The sequence below is a fragment of the Amblyraja radiata genome, chromosome 15 (genome assembly GCF_010909765.2).
Source record: "Amblyraja radiata isolate CabotCenter1 chromosome 15, sAmbRad1.1.pri, whole genome shotgun sequence".
NCBI classification, from domain to species: Eukaryota; Metazoa; Chordata; class Chondrichthyes; order Rajiformes; family Rajidae; genus Amblyraja; species Amblyraja radiata.
The window spans coordinates 14,992,588-15,013,437 of record NC_045970.1 but is presented as its reverse complement, the minus strand read 5'-3'; the positions used below and the strand labels follow the sequence as shown (position 1 = coordinate 15,013,437).

Below are 20,850 nucleotides of genomic sequence, written 5' to 3'. Positions count from 1 at the left end.
TAGGAAACTGCACCTGAGGTTGGTGACCTTGCACCCTGCTTGAAGTAGTAGGAAACTGCACTTGAATTCGGTGGCCTTGCACCCTGCTTGAAGTGGTATGAAACTGCAATTGAATTTGGTGGCCTTGCATCCTGCTTGAAGTGGTAAGAAATTGCACTTGAATTTGGTGGCCTTGCACCCTGCTTGAAATGGTAGGAAACTGCATTTGAATTTTGTGTCCTTGCACCCTGCATGAAATTGAATTTCAAGGAATAGCCATGAGTCAACTGCCAGCCCACCAGCCGTGATGGAGCTGCCAGCACATCAGGCTTGAGTGTCTGAGCTGTCACCCTAAGAATCCATTTGGCCCACAATGTCCATATTAGCTCTCATTACCCATACTTGTACTCCAGAAAGCACCCCCACCCCCCCCCCCCCCCCCCCCCCCACTCTCCACCAATATTGGAATTGGTGGAGAGGTGGAATATTGCATTGGGGGACCAGCCCTCCCGTGTGAACATGGGACCCAACGGGTCCCACTTAATCTAGTATCTTTATACATCACTACCAGGTCATCCCCCCCCCCCCCCCCCCCCCCGCCTCCAAAATTCCAGAGGAAACAATCCAAATTTTTCAAACCTTTCCTTATAGCTAAGACCCTCTTATCCAGGCAACATTCTAGGAAGCCTCTTCTACTCCATCTCCAATGCCTCCACATCCTTCCTGCAATGAGGTGACCAGAACTGCACACAATACCTCAAATGTGGCCCAACCAAAGTTGTATCAACATGATTTCCTGACTCTTATGATCGTGCCATGACCGATGAAGGCAAGCATCCACACACCTTCTTTACCACTCAGTTTACAATTTTGCTATTTTGGCATAAAATAGAATAAAGGCATAAACTATTTCTAAGTGGGGAGAGGATTTAGAAAAACGGAGGTGCAAAAGGACTTGGGAGTGCTTGTGCTAAATTCCTGAACGGTTACTCTGCAGATTGCTTCAACGGTAAGGGAGGCAAATGCAATGCAAACATTCACTTTGAGGGGACTAGAATATAAAAGCAATGACATGCATTATAGCCAGTTGGCACAATTGATTGGAGCATTGGGTATAGGAAGACATGATGTGGATTTATAGGTAATGAGAACCTTTTTTTCCCAGGAGAGAGGTATCAAATACTAGAGTACGTAGATTTAGGGTGAGAGGGGCAAAGTTTAAAGGATTTGTGCGATGCAAGTTTTTTACACAGAGGTTGATGAGTGCCTGGAATGTGCTGCCGGGGTTGTTGTGGAGGTAGATATGATAGTGCCATTTAAGAGTATTTTGGAAGGACACATAGTGGTGCATGGAATGGAGGGATGTGAATGAATTGCACTCAGATAGGATTTGGTCTTGGCATTATGTTCGGCACAGAGATTATGGGCCAAAGGGCCTGTTCCTGTGCAGTACTGGTCTATGTTCTATATGTTCAAAGTAGAATTGCTCATTCGCAGCACCAGACACCAGGTTCAATCGTGACCTCAGGTGCTGTCTGTGTGGAGTTTGCACGATCTCGCTGTGGCCACATAAGTTTTCTCTGATTAGATTTTCCTTCCACATCCAAAAGGCTGGTAGGTTGATTGGCTATTGGAGGTTGCTCCTAGTGCATAAGTAAGTGGTAGAAGCTAAGGGAGTTCATCGTCTTATAGTGATACAGTGTGGAAACAGGCCCTTCGGCCCAACGCCCACACCAGCCAACATGTCCCAGCTACACTAGTCCCAACTGCCTGTGCTTGGTCCATATCCCTCCAATCCTGTCCTATTCATGTACCTGTCTAACTGTTTCTTAAACATTAGGATACTCCCAGCCTCAACTACCTCATCTGGCAGCTTGTTCCATACACCCACCATCCTTTGTGTGAAAAAATTATGCCTCAGATTTGTATTAAATCTTTTGCCCTTCATCTTGAACTTATGTCCTCTGGTCCTCGATTCCCCTACTCTGGGCAAGAGACTCGGTGCATCTACCAGATCTATTCCTCTCATGATTTTATGCACCTCTATAAGATCTCCCCTCATCCTCCTGCGCTCCAAGGAATAAAGACCCAGCCTCCTCAACCACTACCTATAGTTCACACATTCTTTTTTTTAAAGAAAGTTTTGATGCATTTGTGCCTTATGGCACAAAAGATGGCGGACTGCAGGAGTGGGGCGCCGTTGTGTATGGCTGCTCTGCCTGCAGTCCGTCCTTTCACCCTTTTTATTTTTATTTTTAGTCCTGTTAAAAACAAAATGTTTGTTGGAGTTCTTCTTTTATGTGGTGGGTGGGGGGAGGGGAAGGGGGAAACTTTATTTCCTAGTCCCTACCTGGTCGGAGAGGCGGCTTCCCTCCGAACTGCTTCTTCGCCCCTTCCTCACGGCCTACCATCGGACTGGAGCGGCGTTTACTGCCAGGACGGTCCTGGACTACAGCTTCGGCAGCGGCACAGCGCTGAGGCTCCATCACGGAGCGGGTGATGCCCTACCCGGGTCGCTCTGTGGTAAGCTCCAGAGTGTTGTGACCGCCGACTCCAACATCCGAGGAGCTGTGACTATGGGCGTCCAGCCGCAGGCGGCGCTGGATTTGAAACACCGCGGAGCCTGAGGTCCGAGATCGCCAGAGTCGGTGCTCCAACCAGCGCGGCCTGCGGACTTCGGGTGCCGCGGTCTCCAGGGAGGGAGCGGCCACTCCAGACATTCCAAGCCACTGAGGAGTGTTCACCCAACGCCGAAGTTCCATCTTCCCGGCAAGAGGGCCTGAAAACATCGGACTGGCTGCGGAGGCCACAAATAGGCCCCGACCTCGGGTGATCACAGAGGAAGAGGACTGAACTTTCTGGTGCCTTTCCCCACAGTGGAAAATTTGGATTCTGCTGTGGGGGGACATTCATGTTGGGAGCATTCTTTTTCATTTTTCTTTTTTTTAGTTTTTCTAACGATGCACGGAAACTTAATTATTTCTTCTATGTAAAGCACTTTGGTTTCAACGCGAGTTGATTTAAACGTGCTATATAAATACAATTTACTTACTTACTTACTTACTTACTTACTCTAGTCCTGGCAACATCCTTGTAAATCTTTACTGAATCCTTTCAAGCTTGACAATATCTTTCCAATAACATGGTGCCCAGAACTGAACACAATATTCTAAATGCGGCCTCACCATCATCTTCAACAACTTCAACATGACCTCCCAACTTCTATTCTCAATACTCTGACTGATGAAAGCCAATGTGCCAAAAGCCTTTTTGACCACCTTATCTTCCTGCAACTCGACCTTCAAGGAATCATGCACCTGCACTCCTAAATTCCTCTGTTCTACAACACTCCCCAGAGGCCTACCATTCACTGTGTAGGTCCTGCCCTTGTTAGACGTCCTAAAATTCAACACCTCACACTTCTCGGTATTAAATACCATCAACCATTCCTCAGCCCACCTGGCCAATCGATCCAGATCCTGCTGCAGTCTTTCACAACCATCTACACTATTTGCAAAACTACCCAGTTTTGTATCATCAGCAAACTTGCTAATGTTGCCCTGTATGTTCTCATCCAAATCATTGATGTAGATGATAAACAGTAATGGGCCCAGCACCGAACCCTGAGGCACGCCACTAGTCACAGGCCTCCAGTTTGAGAAGTCACCTTCCACCATCACCCTCTGCAACCTTCCGTGGAGCCAATTTGCTATCGATCCAGCTATCTCTCCCATGCGATCTGACCTTCCAGAGCAGCCTACCATGTGGAACCTTGTTAAATGCCTTACTGAAATCCATGTATACAACATATACAGCTCTGCCCTCATCAACCATTTTGATCACATCTTCAAAAAAATCAATCAGATTTGTGAGACATGACCTCCCACATACTAACTATCCCTAATTAGCCTTAGCCCATCCAAATGCCTGTATAACCTATCCCTCAGAATACTCTCCAGTAACTTTCCAACTGCAGATGTTAAGCTCACCAGCCTATAGGTCCCAGCATTTTCCATGCAGCCCTTCTTGAAAAGAGGCACAACATTTGCCCCCCTCCAGTCCTCCGGTACCTCTCCTGTATTTAAGGACGACTCGAAAATTGATGAGAATGTGGGGATAAAAAAATCATATTTTTGAAGGATAAGTGTAAAAGGTTAGTTGATGATCAGTGTGGGTTTGATGGCCAAAGGGTCTGATTCCATGGTATATGACGATATTGATATTCTGACAAACATTTATCCTTTTCTTAAATAATAAAAAGCAGATCACCTGGTCAGCATCACACTGGTGTTAACCGGTACTTGATCCGCACAATTTGCCTGCTGCTTTTACAATGTTACAACACTTCAATACCGCCTACTGCCTCTAAAGGCACAACCTGAAAGTGATATCAAAGGAGTTTCTTAAAAACATTTATTTCCTTGTACAGTCTTGCATCAGACTGAAAGGTCGATAAAATATGAATGCCGGGATCACACAATGCAGGCATCCGATCAGTGCTGAACTTTGCTCCATGTGTCCCCACCATCCAATACCCAGCAGAGCTTAATTTGTTCCTGACAAGTCTTGTTCCAGATAAGGCAACTCTTCATTTTTAAGACTTGCCTAAGGGGCCTGTCCCACTTATGTGTCCTTGGCATGCAAATTACACGACCTCGTGGTTGCGTTGAGGCGCACGGGCATCGTATGGCCGGGCGGGGCCGGTTCCACTGAGAAGCGCGGAGGGGTATGTAGTTGTGCGCGACATCGCGAGGGGCTCCGAAATTTTTGTAGCAAACAAAATCTTTGCGCGCCAACGGCCTGTCGCGGAACTGACGGCCAAAGTGGGACAGGCCAAAGACCCTGGCGCGATGCAACGTCTCACCTCCAACAGCAGCAGAAACAGGCAAACGATCGCCGAACTCGGCCTGGGGCTCACGGCCGTTGTGGTCCGGATCTGCCCCCACTTCTACTCCCAGAGGCCAAGAAAATTGAAGATACACATAAAATGCTGGATTAACTCAGAGGGATCGGCAGCATCTCTGGAGAGAAGCAATGGATGACGTTTCGGGTCAGGACCCTTCTTTCAGACTGAAGAAGTGTCTCGACACTAAACATCACCCATTGCTTCCCTCCAGAGATGCTGCTGGTCCCACTGAGTTACTCCTGCATTTTGTGTCCATCTTCAAATGACGTCGCGCTCCAGACGGCTGTGCGGTCGAATGAAGTCGCGCCCGACCTTTGCGGGACCGTCGCGGTTCAACTCGACCCCGAGGTCACGTAATTAGCATGCCAAGGACACGTAAGTGGGACAGGCCCTTTACAGTTAATTTCCATGAAACAAATTCTTGCCGTAATGTAGAAATGTAAGAGCCAACTTTCATACTGCAAGATCCCACAAATGGGAAGGAAAGAACTGCAGTTGTTGGTCTGAAGAAGGGTATCGACCAGAAACGTCACCCATTCCTTCTCTCCAGAGATGCTGCCTGTCCCGCTGAGTTACTCCAGCATTTTGTGCCTACCCACGAATGGGAAAATAATTGTAGAAGGAGAACTCACATTTCAGACCCTAGTGTTTGTTCCGCCATTTAATATTGGTATTGCTACTGGTTTATTTTTGTAATGTGTACCAGGATTCAGTGAAAAACTTATTAGGTAAGATCATGACTGATAATTCTCCTCAGTGCCACTTTCCTGCACCAACTACATCTTGTTTACTTCCTCATATCTAAAAATCTCTTGATCTCTCTCTTAAATATACTAAACAACTGATACACTTCTACCCTCCCTAATCTCCACAACCCTCCGGATGAAAAAATTCCAAAGAGGTAGGGAAGACATTTCTTCTCATCTGTCTTGAATGGACAGAGTTTTGATCCCTGCTTCTCAATAGATCAGACTCTATTGCACCTCTTCTCATCCCAACATATTTGCGCTGAGACATCCACCTGCAATTTTAAACCTGCAATTTTTGAGGCTGTTGCACGCAATTAACTGCAATGACAGAGATGCTAATTAATGGTTGAGTGGTGTCAACCTATCTAATATATATAGTGAGAGCTGACGACGGTCTCATTAAATCGGAAGAGTCCTCAGCACCAAAATGACCTGGCTGCACCGATGAATTCTCCTGCTTTCCCTGATATTTCATTCGGCTTTCTCTTTACATGTGTGACATTTCTTCATTCATTACACGCACTGTGTCATAAGAATAAAGTCAGCAGGGGGTCTTGGCAGTACTTAATGATAGATATTGATGAAAAAACATCAATATCCCAAAGGAATTGACAGTCTGCAGTGAACCATGAGCGAGTATGTGCTTGTTCTCAGACAAAGAAGCCTCCAGTCCAGGTCATACAGACATACTGAAGGTTTGACCTCAGGCACTGAAGAGCAGCTATTTAGGAAGATTAATGGCAACATATCTGAAGAATGACATCTCTCAGGGCTTAAAGGTCTGGGTTACAACCACCTGCTAGTCACTAAAAGACCAGGCCGAGAATGAAGCACAAAAGATGCACCTATAATTCCGCTTTCATTCAGCTTTCTTCACAAATATTTGCCAGTTTTCCTGGATGGTTTCTCATGAAAGTGCCAGGACGCAGAACCAAACTGTTAATTTAGTTGCTTTAGAGATGAGAGATTGGTTTAGAGAGAATTCAGAAATCAGAGGTGCAAAGGGACTTGGGAGTGCTGGTGCAGGATTCCCAAAAAGTTAATTTGCAAATTGAATCAGTAGTAAGACAGACAAATGCAACGCCAGCATTTATTTCGGGAGGATTAGAATACAAAAACAGGGATGCAATGCTGAGACTCTGTAAGGCACTGGCCAGGCCTTACACTCCATTTGGAGTATTGTGAGCAGTTTTGGGCCGCATGTCTGAGGAAGGATGTGCTGACACTGGAGAGGGTCCAGAGGAGGTTTACAAGAATAATGCCAGGAATGATTGGGTTAAACATACCATGAGTGTTTGATGGCACTGGGCTGGTACTCGCTGGAGTTTAGAAGAATGGGCGACCTGATTGAAACTTACCGAATAGTGAAAGGCCTGGATCAAGTGAATGTGGAGAGGATGTTTCCACCAGTGGGAAAGTCCAGGACCAGAGGTCATAGTCTCAGAATAAAAGGACGTAACTTTAGAAAGGAGATGAGGAAGAATTTCTTTAGTTAGAAGATGGCAAATATGTGGAATTCATCGCCACAGTCGGCTGTGGAGGCCAAGTCAATGGATATTTTTAAGGCGGGGATTGATAGATTCTTGATTAGTAAAGGTGTTATGGGATGAAGGGAGGAGAATGGGGTTGAGAAGGAAAGATTGAAAGGCCTTGATTAAATGGCAGAGAATGTGCTGAATGGCCAAATTATGCTCCTAGAACCTATGAACTTACGAACATTGACGATGCCAGCACTCTTGGGAGAATTTCTGGAGCCCACAACTCTTGGGGTCAGGCCCACCATGAATCTAAGACAGGGATAGTATCACTGTACAATCAAATACATGTCCAGTGCATGCCAAAAGGTGTGTTTAAGAACAGGGCATATAATAAACAGAGGTAAGCATAGCAGGCTAAGAATAAGAATGATTGTTCTTATGTTCTTGTATTTAAAATCATTGGAGGTCAATTGTTGGTGGTAGGAAGATTTTTTGGGGTTTTCTCCTAAGTGGGCTTCTTTTATGACATCACAAACTAGTGTCCTCTCTGCTGGGGCTTCTTATGCACCAAGTGTTTTGTTGTTTAGTTAAGTTTAGTTTATTATTGTTACATGTACCAATATATTATGAATAGATTTTTGTTGCATGCTATTCAATCAACGAAAAGACTATACATGATTACAATCAAGCTGCCCACAGTGTACAGTTGCAGGATAAACAGTGTAACATTTAATGCAAGATAATTCTGATAAAATCATTTAAAGATAGTTCAAAGGTCTCCAGTGAGATTGATGGGAGGTTTGGACTGCACACTAGCTGGTGAGAGGACTGTTTAGTTGCCCGATAACAGCTGGAAGATACTGTCCCTGAATCTGGAGTTATGCATTTTCAAGCTTCTATAATGTTTGCTTGATGGGAGAGGGAAGAATAAGGAGTGACTGGGGTGAAACTGGTCCTTGATTATGCTGGTGGCCTTGCCGATGCACTGTGAAGTGTAGATGGATTTTGTGTGATTGTCTGTGCTACGTCTACAACTCTCTGCAATTTCTTGTGGACTTGATGGAGCTGTTCCCAAACCAAGCTGTGATGCAATGATGCATCTGTGGAAGTCGGTGAGGGTTGTTGGAGACATGCCGAACTTCCTAAGCCTTCTTAGAGGCATTGGTGTGGTTTCTTGGCCATTACTTCGATGTGGGTGCTGCAAATCTTTATGTGGTGATATAGTTGTAATGGGATATATCTTTTGCCCCTGAATTCAGGGGCTGCCGATCCTTTCTGAAATCATTCTGCCTGATAATCTCAATAATATTGATTGGCGGGCACTGGAAAACGCAGAACATCGATCAATGGGGTGTCCAACCATATAGCTTCGATACACAAGAACCCGAATGAGTAGCACAAAACCATCTGAAAGGGCTGAGGTGTGGCTGATGTAGTTGTGTGGCTATCCACCTTAGTTAAAAGAGAGATGCAATGTTAGGAATGGTAGCAAGGAGACCATTAGACCAGATGCAATTAAAATAGATAGTGCATGTAGGAATGTGGTCCCCTGAGCCACCTCTTCCAGCACTAGAAGAACTCAAAGTAACTTGGACATTTTCTGGAACAGCATTGATTTTTATTTCGATCTTGATGGCAAATCAATCTTTTAACAGTTTCTCATGGTACTTTCTCTCTTATATTTTGGGTAGACACACAACATTTTGGGTTCCTAATGGTTCTACTCTGTCTTGACTTTCTTTCTGTTTTCCCAAAAGCAAATTAAAAAGGATCTGATTAAAATTAAATGCCACTCAAGTACTTCAAAATGAACAGTACTTCCTTCCTCATGCAAGCCAGGATGCAACAAGTCCTCAAAGTCCTTGGTTTCTTCCATTTCTATCAGCACTTGCTCCACATCCCAAGAGTTAGTCATGCTTATTTGTCTAATATACTTGCAATGGAACATTACTCCAGCTTTATAGACCGATTAACATAATATCATTAGTCTAAATAACTTTAGAATTTCTTTAGTCAGAGGCTGATGAATCTGTGGAATTCTGTGCCACGGAAGGCTGTGGAGGCCAAGTCATTTTATTTAAGGCAGAGTTAGATATGTTTAAGACAGAGTTAGATAGATTCTTGATTAGTACGGGTGTCAGGGGTTATGGGGAGAAGGCAGGAGAATGGGGTTGAGAGGGAAAGATGGATCAGTCATGATTGAATGGCAGAGTAGACTTGATGGGCCGAATGGCCTAATTCTGCTCCTATCACTTAGGAACATAAATATCTAATCATCTTTAAAACAATAACTTAATGATCAGTAATACTAGTTAACCAGACCATAGTAGTTCAGAACTAAATTACCTAGTGCAACCAAAACCTAGTGCAACCAAGTCCCTAGAAGATCGTAGTGACTGAGGTAGAGTTATGGTTAGTGTTGGGCAATGTTCAGGAGCCTGATGGTTGCTGCAAGGAAGCTGTTACTGAATGTAATAACATCAAACAGCAGATACTAGTTGAAACCAAAGATAGACATAAAGTGCTGGAGTAGCTCAGCGGGTCAGGCAGCACCTCTACAGAACAAGGATAAGTGACGTTTTGGGTCTGGGACCCTTCTTCGGACTGAACAGCTGACCAGCAAAGGAGCTTGCTGGAGACCAAAACTTTGCAATCCTATCTATTTCTCCTAACACTGTGATGACTAACCCATCCCAACATTCAAGATCTCATTTGCATTCAGCTGCACAGAGATATTAGATGAGGTAACATGAAGTTTAAGGAATTGACAGAACTGAACAAGGCACCCTGAGGGTGCAGATGCTGAAGTGGAGGCATAAGACATGCCAGGTGCAGACTGGAGTAAAGGTGACTCATAATCATTGACATTATATAGAACATAGAACTGTACTGACAAATCTACTGACTCCAATAGTTATCTGGACTACACTTCCTTCCACCCTGCCTCTTGCAAAGACTCTATCCCCTAATGTCAATTCTGTCATATTTGCTACCAAAAGATCTGAGATGGACTCTTTCTTTAAAAATGGGTTTGCCCCTGTGTTATAGATTGATCCTTCACCCACCACCTCCATCTCCTCTGTATCCCGTAGTTCTGGTCTTGCAATCCTTCCTCCCAAGTTGCAACAAAGATAGAGTTCCCCTGGTCATTACATTTGACTCCACCAGCCTTTGCATCCAACACATCATCCTCTGATATTTCCAGTACCTCCAACATGATCCCATCATCCATCACATCTTCCCATCTCCGCCCTTTTCCCCTTTCCGCAAAAACAGCTCCCTCGGCAATTCCTTGCTTCACTTATCCCTTCCCACCCAAACCACCATCCTCTGTGGGAACTCCTGGCTGCTAACCATTCCCCTTCCTAATCCCATACTGACCTCTCCGCCCTGGGCCTGTTCCATTGCCAGAGCAATAGCACTTTGTGCCATAATTCCGTTTGTGTACCTTACAACCCATGCACACTGATTTCTCCAATATTAGGTAACCTCTACAAATCCTCCCATCCACTTTCTCTCCCATTCACCCCCTCCCCTGAATCCCATCTGATTTTGCACCTAAGGTAGACACAAAATGCTGGAGTAACTCAACGGGACAGGCAGCATCACTGGAGAGAAGGAATGGGTGACGTTTCAGGTCGAGACCCTTCTTCAGACTCATTTTGCACCTATCTTTCTCCTTCCACTTTAACTACATTCCTAAAGAATTCGCACCTTGTCAACCCTCTAGCTACCCAATCCGCAACTCTCTGATCCTTTTGTCTCACACCTTGTGTGTACTCATCTCTGACCTCTCAAACTCACATAACTTTATATACTTCTATCAGGTCTCCCCCTCAGACGGCAACCCTCCAGAGAATCCAAGTTTGCCCAATCTCTCCTTATTGCTAATATCTTACAGTTTAAAACTAATGCCATCTATTCCAGGCAACATTCTGGTGGAGCTCTTATGCATTCTAATCCCACAAACATTCCGCAGACCAGGGATATGGCATTACAAGCACTGCGTCACCTGACTTTTGCCAGTAGATTATCAATGTGCCCCAATAATAAAAATTACTTCAACCTATTATTTATTTTAATCCTTGTCCATCCAAAACCAGTTGTAAGGTAAACCTTGCCTGTTTCCGGAAGGTAAACATATAAGACGTCAATTTGACTTCCTGAATCAAGTACAGACTGGTATTTTAATTTTTAAAACATCAGGCTTTGAAAGACCATGAGGCATCTAAACCAAACTGATTTAGTCCAGAGCCCCTTTAAAATTAAGGATGAAGAAAATAGGAATAGCAATTAGAATTAGACTGTTCTCCTGATTAAATGTTGTCTTTGTATTGTTTGTTGTCACCTTCCACAAGCTAACAATGATCTATTCTATATGTACCTTGAACTTCGTCCCCTTTGATGGCTCATTTTCACGCCTTACCCTTCCATATCTCTGTGTCTCCCTCTCCCTTGACTCTCAGTCTGAAGAAGGGTCTCGACCGAAATGTTACCCATTTCTTCTATCGAGAGATGCTGCCTTACTCAGGCATTTTGTGTGAATCGTCAGTGTAAAGCAGCATCTACAATTCCTTCCTACACATACGAAGAATTATGTTGGTTTACAGGTGGTACTGGACATGTTAAGGCAGCAATGTTCATATTATTTTGTAAAAAATATGGAAGGACCAGAATCAAAACTGTAAGCAGTTGAAAGCTTGTGAATTTAATACCTATAGTTGGAAAACAATTGAGCTCAAGAAAATAGCCATGATCACATTGAATCACATTGGCTCAAATGGTCAAATGGCCTACTCCTGCACCTATTGTCTATTGTCTATTGTCTAAATAGATTAAGCATTTAATATGAATAAAATAAATCATTACTGTTTCCGCTTAGTAAAGCTAACAAACTTAATTCACTTGATTGAATCACCAGATTGGTTAAAAAAAAAGGGGATTATGTGTTGGATGTTATGCATCTTAACGTTTAGAAAACATTTGATAAAGTGGCTTAAGTAATAGCTCCTGGGATTAAAGACAAAATGGTAAACCAGGTAGTAAATTGCCCAAGTAATAAGATACAAAGTCATTGATCATTGGCAGTCATTTTAATTGGACAGGTTTGACAAGCAGGCATCCCTAAGGTATTCTCAAGTGTTCTGCTATTCAGACTATTTATAAATAATGAAACCATTTAAAGAAACTCTGCAGACCACTGCAAGGTATGAGGGAAAGCAAACTGTTCATACTAAAGTGATAGCATTCTGAGGTATCTAAGGCTACTTGGCAAGGGTGAAGAAGGATCAGAACTGACATTTCATACAAAATAAAAATTCTAATAATAGAACAAGTGAAGCAAATAAGATTAATCAGCAATAATGTCACCTATACATAATAGTTCATCAATCATGGAACAAATTGCCTCAGTGTCAGAAGTAATGAACACAGAGAGTATCAATGATAGTTTTAGATTTTAGCTCAATCATTGATGAAAAGGAACCTCGGACGTCTATTCTCAGTGAAAAAAGCAATCATGAAAAACTCTGACAAAAAAGGCAAGATGATTGCAAAGTTTAGAATTGTAAATTAATTATAATGTCTTTCACATTTCTTAGGGATTATTGAATGTTTAAGGCACCAACATGGTGTCACACCCGGATGACATCATTGGTATAAAGCACACCTAGTTGGTCCCATCAGCACAATGAATGGTAAATTGGAGGTGTTGTATAGCTTGGGTTAACCGGTCATTTGTAACAGAGTTTAACACATTTAACTGGTCATGGGTGACAGAGTGTAACACATTAAAGCAGTAAAAACACCTCATAAAGGAAGGCTCTATTATTGAATTCCAGTGTATTTTCATCATGAATTTGATTTATGCTGATGCTGGATATGTCCAGAGGCAGGCACTTTCTAAGAAAGTTTTTGGATGTTTCCTCAGAGTTTTTAGGTTAATTGGCTTGGTAAATGTAAAAAGTGTCCCCAGTGGGTGTAGGATAGTGTTAATGTGCAGGGATCGCTGGTCGGCGCGGACCCGATGGGCCGAAGGGCATGTCTCCACTCTGTATCTCTAAACAGATGATGCTAATGTATATTTCTCTCAAATGGAAAGTTAAAATTTAAATATAAATGCAGCATATTTGCAAGTTTTTTATGCCTATCAATCAGAGTGAAAAAACTGATAGCAGCAAGTGTATGCATCAGTGTGTAATGCTACGCAGTAAACAGCAAGTTCATTAAAGTCTCATGAAGTTAACTGAATCAATTCTTGATTTGCCTAAGAGAATATAAATAAGGATTTAAATGAAGTGGTGGCAAGCAGTCCAGTGTGAATGTGCTGTCCAGCTCATATAGTACGAGCGTTTGTGAGGTTATTGGGAACAGTCTTCCCATCATTTATTGCAAAGAATTCTGGCACGTGGGATGTAGAAGGTGGAATGGATCTCTAAGACAATATTCACAATCTATCTTTATCCCTTCTTCCCAAGCCTGAACCACATCCTATTTAAGCGGATTTGGAACTGGAGCTGAAGAAGGGTCTCGACCTGAAACGTCACCAATTCCTCCTCGCCAGATATGTTGTCTGTCCCGCTGAGTTACTCCAGCTTTTTGTGTCTATCTCTTATTTGAGTGGAGCCATTTGTATCTTTACGATCTATTTCTGTCTGATGATGCTAGAAGATGTTCAGAGTCTTGTAATGAGATTTCTATAAAATAGTAAATGGGGCATTTCTTTCATTCTCAAATAATTCTGAATCAAAGGGCTTGGGTACATTTGACCTATCTTCTGACCTCAGCATTGAGGCACAAATAGAGAGCAGAGGAGCCAAACAACATGTAGCTTAATCCCATTGATATGAATGGGAATGCAAACCTTACTTGGAAAGGTAAATGTAGATAAGTGGGTTTTTTGTTTCACTTCACTTCATCTTCATCTTGTTTTAAGTGACTTTTTGTGGACGTTTTCATAATTTCTAGGAGTAGAATTAGGCTATTCAGCCCATCAATGGTTTAAAGGTCTGTGATTGTTGAAAGGCCATCAGCCTTATCTGGGGGAGAGATCAGAGCTCTAACCCTTTCATGGATCAATCCATCATGGGACCGCAGTAGTAGACAGGTCTCCTACTTCATCAGTCTCAAGGGGATAATCAAATGGAGCTATGTCAAATTGGAAGGTGGCACATGGGTAGGCAAACTGGGCCAAGCACAATCCCACGGACTTACTTTGAATGGTCACCAAGAATTATAAATCTAAAGGGAAAAAATGATAGTTGATCCATATAACTGCCAATATTTCTCCACAACTGAATTACTATTCACGCAATTTGGAGCAGGTGGAGAATAGCAAGAGTCTGAAGATGTGGAGGCCGTCCACTGTTGGTAGGGGCTGGGGAGTAGGGAGTATATGAGAAGATGCCAAGTTCACTTGAGTCCTGATAGATCTAGCACAGGGAGTTCTTACCTACTCATGATGATGGGGCAGAACAACCACTTGGACCATGGTATATATATTTTATTTCTCGCCATTGTTTGGAATACATTTAAATGGCTTTAAGTATTTTATGTCCTTTCGATGTTTTAAATAATAGTTTACAGTTTTAGTATTTAACATCACAGTGGTTTAAGCCAGTTTCTTACATCAAGCTCCCAATGTTTTAGAATAAAATATAAGACCTTTTATAGGTTCATAGCTGGTGCAGGCATCTCTGTTTGACTGCTAATTTGGTGCCAGTTATATTGCAAATCTTCAAATGTTTATGTATTCCACAAATATAGTAATTTAAATATTAATTATAAGTATATATACAGTCTTTATATATATCTATAATTTCAATTGTCTTACATTATTAGCAAAAGATGAAACTTCTAATTATGAAGAGGCAAATGAAGAACACCTTATGAAAACGAAAAGAAACAAGTATGCAAATTACTTTCTTGACTGCTAACTATTTGTCTTTTTTTAAGAATATGCACAATATCTAACTTTGCACAATTTATCTACACTCTAAAACATTGTCCTTACAAAAGGTTAAATTGAATTTTATGAAAATATCATTCAATCTAAAATATTTATCTCTTGAGGGCATTAACATTAAACAATTATGAGTTCATTGGTGTGTGCATTTATAACACATCCTAAAGCTTAAGAGCTATTTCTAAATGGGAGACAAGAAAACAGTACATTAAATATAAATCTATATTCTTACCTCTAAAGAGAAGCATAACAAGTTGTCTTTTGGCTCTATTCAAATTGAACTTTGGGTTTATTTGCAGTAATTATACCTTCTTAAACCAAATGTGCATGTGAGGATCTCTTTTCTGTTGATATCTGGACACATGTGTATGGATTGATTAAAAATAGGTATTATCTTTAGAAATTATAAAATATATTGAATGTCATTAGCACATAAAGTAACATTTACGTTTATCTTTTATTTACATTATTCTGCATTCATGTTTCAATAAAACATAATAATAATAATAATAATAATAAAACAATAATACATTCAGGAAATCACTTGTTTGAGTGTTTTTGTGTGAATAATAGAACGTTACAACTCCCCATCATTCTGTGAATGATATGAATACTGGTCATTGAAAAAATAATCCCACCTATAAAAATAGCAGAAATCTAATTGTGTGTTGTGAGCCTTTTCCAGACCAGAACATATGATGATAAGTTGATAATTGCCTCTGTGCTGTTAGGTGCAACATTTGTTGTCATAGGTATCATACCATGGTCCCTGATCAAAATAGCATTTAGATTATGCAGATCATTTGCTGACTTAGATTTCCACTGAGTGCAATAATCACTTATGCCTTATACATAATATTACAACAGGTGTTTGGAGAAGTTAATTAACAAACTTGAACATTTGCCTCATTTAAATTCAAGCATTAGGAATGTCAGGGAACTGTAAATAAGTATATTAATAACAGTTAAGTTTTCTGCCATTCATACGACTGCAACTCAGCATTAAACATCGATGGTTGCCCTGGTTTTTCATACTATCTTGTTGTATTGTATTTCTACATCAATTAGTACTGTCCATAGACCAAACACATGTTTTACCAAGAATATTTCTTTCTCAATGTTGAATTGGATTTTAGGGTGTTGTTACGTTCTATCAAATTTAATGTTGTAACATAACAGTGTGGGAATTCTTTATTGTAAATTGTTTACTGTCCTGGTGATATTTTTAATCTAAACTTCAAAAATAAGAAATGCACATCAAAATCACAGTTTTGCTTGCTGAAAAATATCCAATAATAAACACCAATTAATTAAAAGATTAAATTATCATGGGTTGAACAATGTTGAATTAAAACATTGCTCATATAAATAATGTATAAAGATGCTGTTGACTTTATAAATCTCTGCTGGCATAATACATATGTTGTAATTTTTCTAATGCGTAGTGGTAAGATTAAACGAGAACTTACCAGTTTGAAGTTTGATCTTGATTTTATGAGGAGTTACGATGAGCGATTACGTGAAGAAGGGCCGTCCGTCTGCGTGCGCGTCAATCTTCAAAGCAGCGGTGTTAAATCACAGATAAAAAGAAGACCTGAGAATAGTAAGATTGTGAAGAAACTAGAACTTCCATATGACCTTGATAGTATGAGGGTGGGAGCGGTGGGCACGTAATCGCTCATCGTATCTCCTCATAAAATCAAGATCAAACTTCAAACTGGTAAGTTCTCGTTTAATCTTACTATTTTACTTCGGAGTCACGTGAGTGACTACGTGAAGATTTCAAAGCTCTGTGATTTTACGCCGGTTACGAATCCAGGCGTCACACACTGAATGGATTGACCATGGATGCGTGTAATCATTAAAGCATTCAGACATTACGTAGTTAAGTAAAGAAACTGATGCTTTAAATGAAAGAAAAGTTTTTAAAAAAGTTACCCCTCCCAACCTTGGGGGGGAAACTAAGGGACAGAACTTAAAATGGTATGTGCAAACACCCCCAGTCCGGTTATGGGTTTGTTATAAAACCGGTGGACCGTTATTTCTTTCGTCCATCCTGCAGCCACTAGGATGTCGTCAAGGGGCACGTCCATAGCTCTTGCTGCCGACGTAGATGCAGCCCTGGTGCAGTGAGATTTAACCATATAAATGTTTACTCCTGCTACCGCCATTACCTCTTTTGACCATCTGGAGATGGTTTGAGTTGACACCTTTTGGTGTGGTTTTTTTATGGCTGATGAGGACCGATTGTTCTGAGCCTCTGAGGTTCTCTGTAACTCTCAGATAGTGGTGTTAGTAGGTTACCACCCACACAACCGTTGGTCCTCTGGATATGCCAAGAACTGGATCTCCATCCCTGGCTTTCCTGGCTTGCTCTGTTTTATCAGGTTCCTGATTAGGAATGTTATGTTGTTCATATTGGTGGTCATGTAGTCCAACCGTAGCTTTTGCAATGTCTGGACTCTTTGTCAGCATACCACCTTCAGGGTTAGTTATAGGCGGTCCCCACTGTCAAAGTAGGGTTTGTACCACGCTCACATCCCATGTGTCAGTGTACCTTGGCCTTGGAGGTCTTAAATTGTAAATTCCCTTCATGAATTTTGTTGTAAAGGGGTGCGTTCCTATCGAACTGTGCCCTGCTTCCGGCATCAGATTGGAGGAGAGTGCGCCTCTGGCACTATAGATGCACTATAACTTAGTTTATAGTTATAGTACAGTTGATAGGAACTCCAAGACACTCGTTATCCGAACTGTGTTGTATTTGTTCAGACAGTCCTATGCCTTGAAATGGCCTCCTCAGAATCTGCAGACCAACAAGTTATACGTTCATGTAGTGGATGATTGCTCCCTGTAACTGGGTTCACTAGGAGGTCCCTGCCCTTGGGTACAGCCATTACTGGCTGGACTATAATTCCCAAAATTTTTGGGGACCAGGCTTGAGCAGGCCAATCTGGCACTACCAATATGCCTGTGGTTTAGTCTTGCTTGATTTTTGTCAAGCATCGGTTTGTGAGACAAATTGGAGGAAAGCATACATAAACATTCCTCCTCAATTGAAGGAGAAAGCATCCACTGCCTTGCTCCTGGATCCAGCTCGCAGGACACATATCTGGGTAACTAATGGTTAGTCTAGATGCAAACGGATCAACATCTGGTATGCCAAATCGTGTAGTTATTTTGTTAAATACTGTCTGATTCAACATCCATTCTGTGTTGTTATTAAACATTCGTGATCCAACATCTGTCACCGTGTTATATCTACCTCGTAGATTTCCCAAATATTCCTCTCGATACACCAGTGCCAATTGAGGTTCGACAATCTGTCGTAAGATACAGATTTTACACCACCCTTGTTAATGGATATATGCCACCGCAGTGGTGTTATCAATCTGAATTTGAACAAGCACCGGTTGCATATCGCTACAGAGAACCTTGAGTCCATATTGTGCCCCCAACAATTCTGGGTAATTGATTCCATGTGTTGGGAATTACAGACTCCTGCTCATTCCATCTGCCCCCACAGCTTTAGACTGTGTTGGTGTCTCCCCATCCTTAGCTGCTTGCATGGGTCTGAAGAACCCTCGATGGCTTTCGAGCAAAATTTCCCTGAGCTGTCTCCCATTCGTTATCCATCATTGTTATTCAACTATGGCCTCTGCTGGCAATCCATAGTTTGCCAATTCGGCCTGCATGTAATCTGAGTGTTCGTTCCTTTGCTTGCTGTAAGTTCTGGTAATGCAAAGGCCCGTACTGCTGGGAATGCAGCTCTATTTGCCAATTACACTCGCTGTTTGCCTGATAGATGGCTAGAATTTGACTATCATTGCAGGCTTAATTAATATTGTCGTTTGCCCCTAGGCAAAGTCACCAACATATTTACTATTTTTGATAGTAAATTCTAGGTAATCAATTACCCTTGTAGGTGTCAATTTTGATTTAACTGGATGGATGAGGTAACCAATTCTTTCAAACAGGGTTTTGGTTTGCTTGACTGATGCTTCTGCCAATTCTTGGTGACTCCAAAATGAAAATGTCCTCCAAATATGCCATTACTATGTGGTTTTGAGACCTTTGTAGTCCCAGAATTGGTTTCCGTAGTTTAGTCAATAGTCTAGGAGCTGATGTCAACTCATTTGGCAGAGCCATGCCATCCAGTTAAACTTCAAATATCTCCTGTTCTTAATGAATAGACACCGAATAGTATGCATCTTTGAGGTCGATGCATGCCATGTGACCATTTTATAGGAAGCTCCTATAAAACAGTAGTTAGACCGTAACAAAAAATTGCTGTTTCTAAAAGTCTGCACTGCACAAATGAGTTAAACCTGGATGAAGTGACATCCTCCATCTGTCACCTGTCCTGGAAGGCAATCCTGCCCAAAATACTGGGCCTGCCTTGAAGACAATTCCGGTCCGAGTTCCAAGTCTGCTTGGAACCTATGTATGTTGTGCAGTAAAACATAATCACATGTTGTTATCTGTTTTTTAAAACCAGATCTGAAATTCATGTTATTGTCATTTTGAACAAAAACACAAGAGTAAAATTACCAACATGTAACTGGTCCACAATCCCTTGTTTCAGTAAACCCAGACCCACCTACCTCCATGGCTACCGGTGGTCTTGTGGTAAGCCCAAAGGCCCCTGATGCGGGTATGCGGGTTCCTTTTCTCTCCTTGATTGGGAGTTGGACTGGTAGGAAGTGTGGATTCCATGTTTCTCCTGACCTCTGCTTGGGTCTTGGTCTGAAAACCTTATCATACTGAGCCTGCCTTGTCGGACAATTCTGGACATAATTCTGAGTCTGCCTTGAAAGACGACTCTGATCATATTTCCGTGCCCAGCTTTCAAGCTACCACCGGCTTCAGTGAACTGCTTACCCCCTATGGAGGTGTGGGGTGTGTTGTTGCCTACTGATGAAGTTTGCTTGTCGTTGGTACCTTGATTGGTCCGACAGCTTTTGCTTCCTTCTTCTGGTCTTACCTGAAGAGAAGATTCGGCGGCTAGTTTCTCCAAAGTCACCCTGATAGCGCTGTTCCCTTGCCGGCATTTGTGCGGATATTCTGCCAACTGCTGTCTCTTGAGGCCATATGCATGTGCTTCAGTATGTTCATACTTTAATTCGAGATCAGTTACCTACTGATCTCGAAACCAAATTTCATTTGAACGTTATGTGAGGTTCAAATGACAAATAAATGGTATTGTATAGTATTGTAATTCGAGATCAGTTACCTACTGATCACTCACACTCCCCTCCATTGAGAGTGAGATTTGTAGGCAGCCCTAAAAACAGGTGCTGCCACAGGCCTCTGAGGATACCTGCGCTGACATGGCCCCTCCAGCGGGCCTAAATGAGATTCTTGCTTTGGGTCAGACTGAAACTGACCGTGAATGCTCCTCTCCTCAGAGCAGGAGACATTTTCTAGATCTCTATCCAGGGAAGCACCCAGTGGAACCTGGATGATTGCAGAAGTATTTCTTTTCTTTTGTGCTTATTATTTATTTTATGTAAAGCTCTTTGGTGCAAGTTAACTTAAATAGTGCTAAATAAGTAAAAGTTACTTACTTACTTCCTTTCTTCTGCTTGTCCCTGGGAAGGTCCCCCCCCCCCCCTGCTTTTGTACTCTGATTCAGAGTGGTTTCTTCCATATGTACTTCCCCCTCCAATGGGGAAGACATTGGGTTGCCCCATTATGCGAGGCTCCCGGTACTGCCTGCTGCTGTAGGCCCCCCCCGGGCTGACACAGCTCTCTCCTTAGAGCAGGTCATTGTTGGAG

The 20,850-nt window shown here is 42.1% G+C and overlaps 1 protein-coding gene across 1 annotated transcript in view; it reads left to right on the top strand.

Moving 5' to 3' along the window:
- The window catches only part of tcerg1l (transcription elongation regulator 1 like), a 712,622-nt gene that overhangs the window by 591,938 nt on the left and 99,834 nt on the right, over nt 1-20,850 (top strand). The window contains exon 8 of the mRNA XM_033033658.1: nt 14,952-15,018. Coding sequence (XP_032889549.1) covers nt 14,952-15,018 — 67 coding nt within the window. The remainder of the gene's footprint in view (nt 1-14,951; nt 15,019-20,850) is intronic.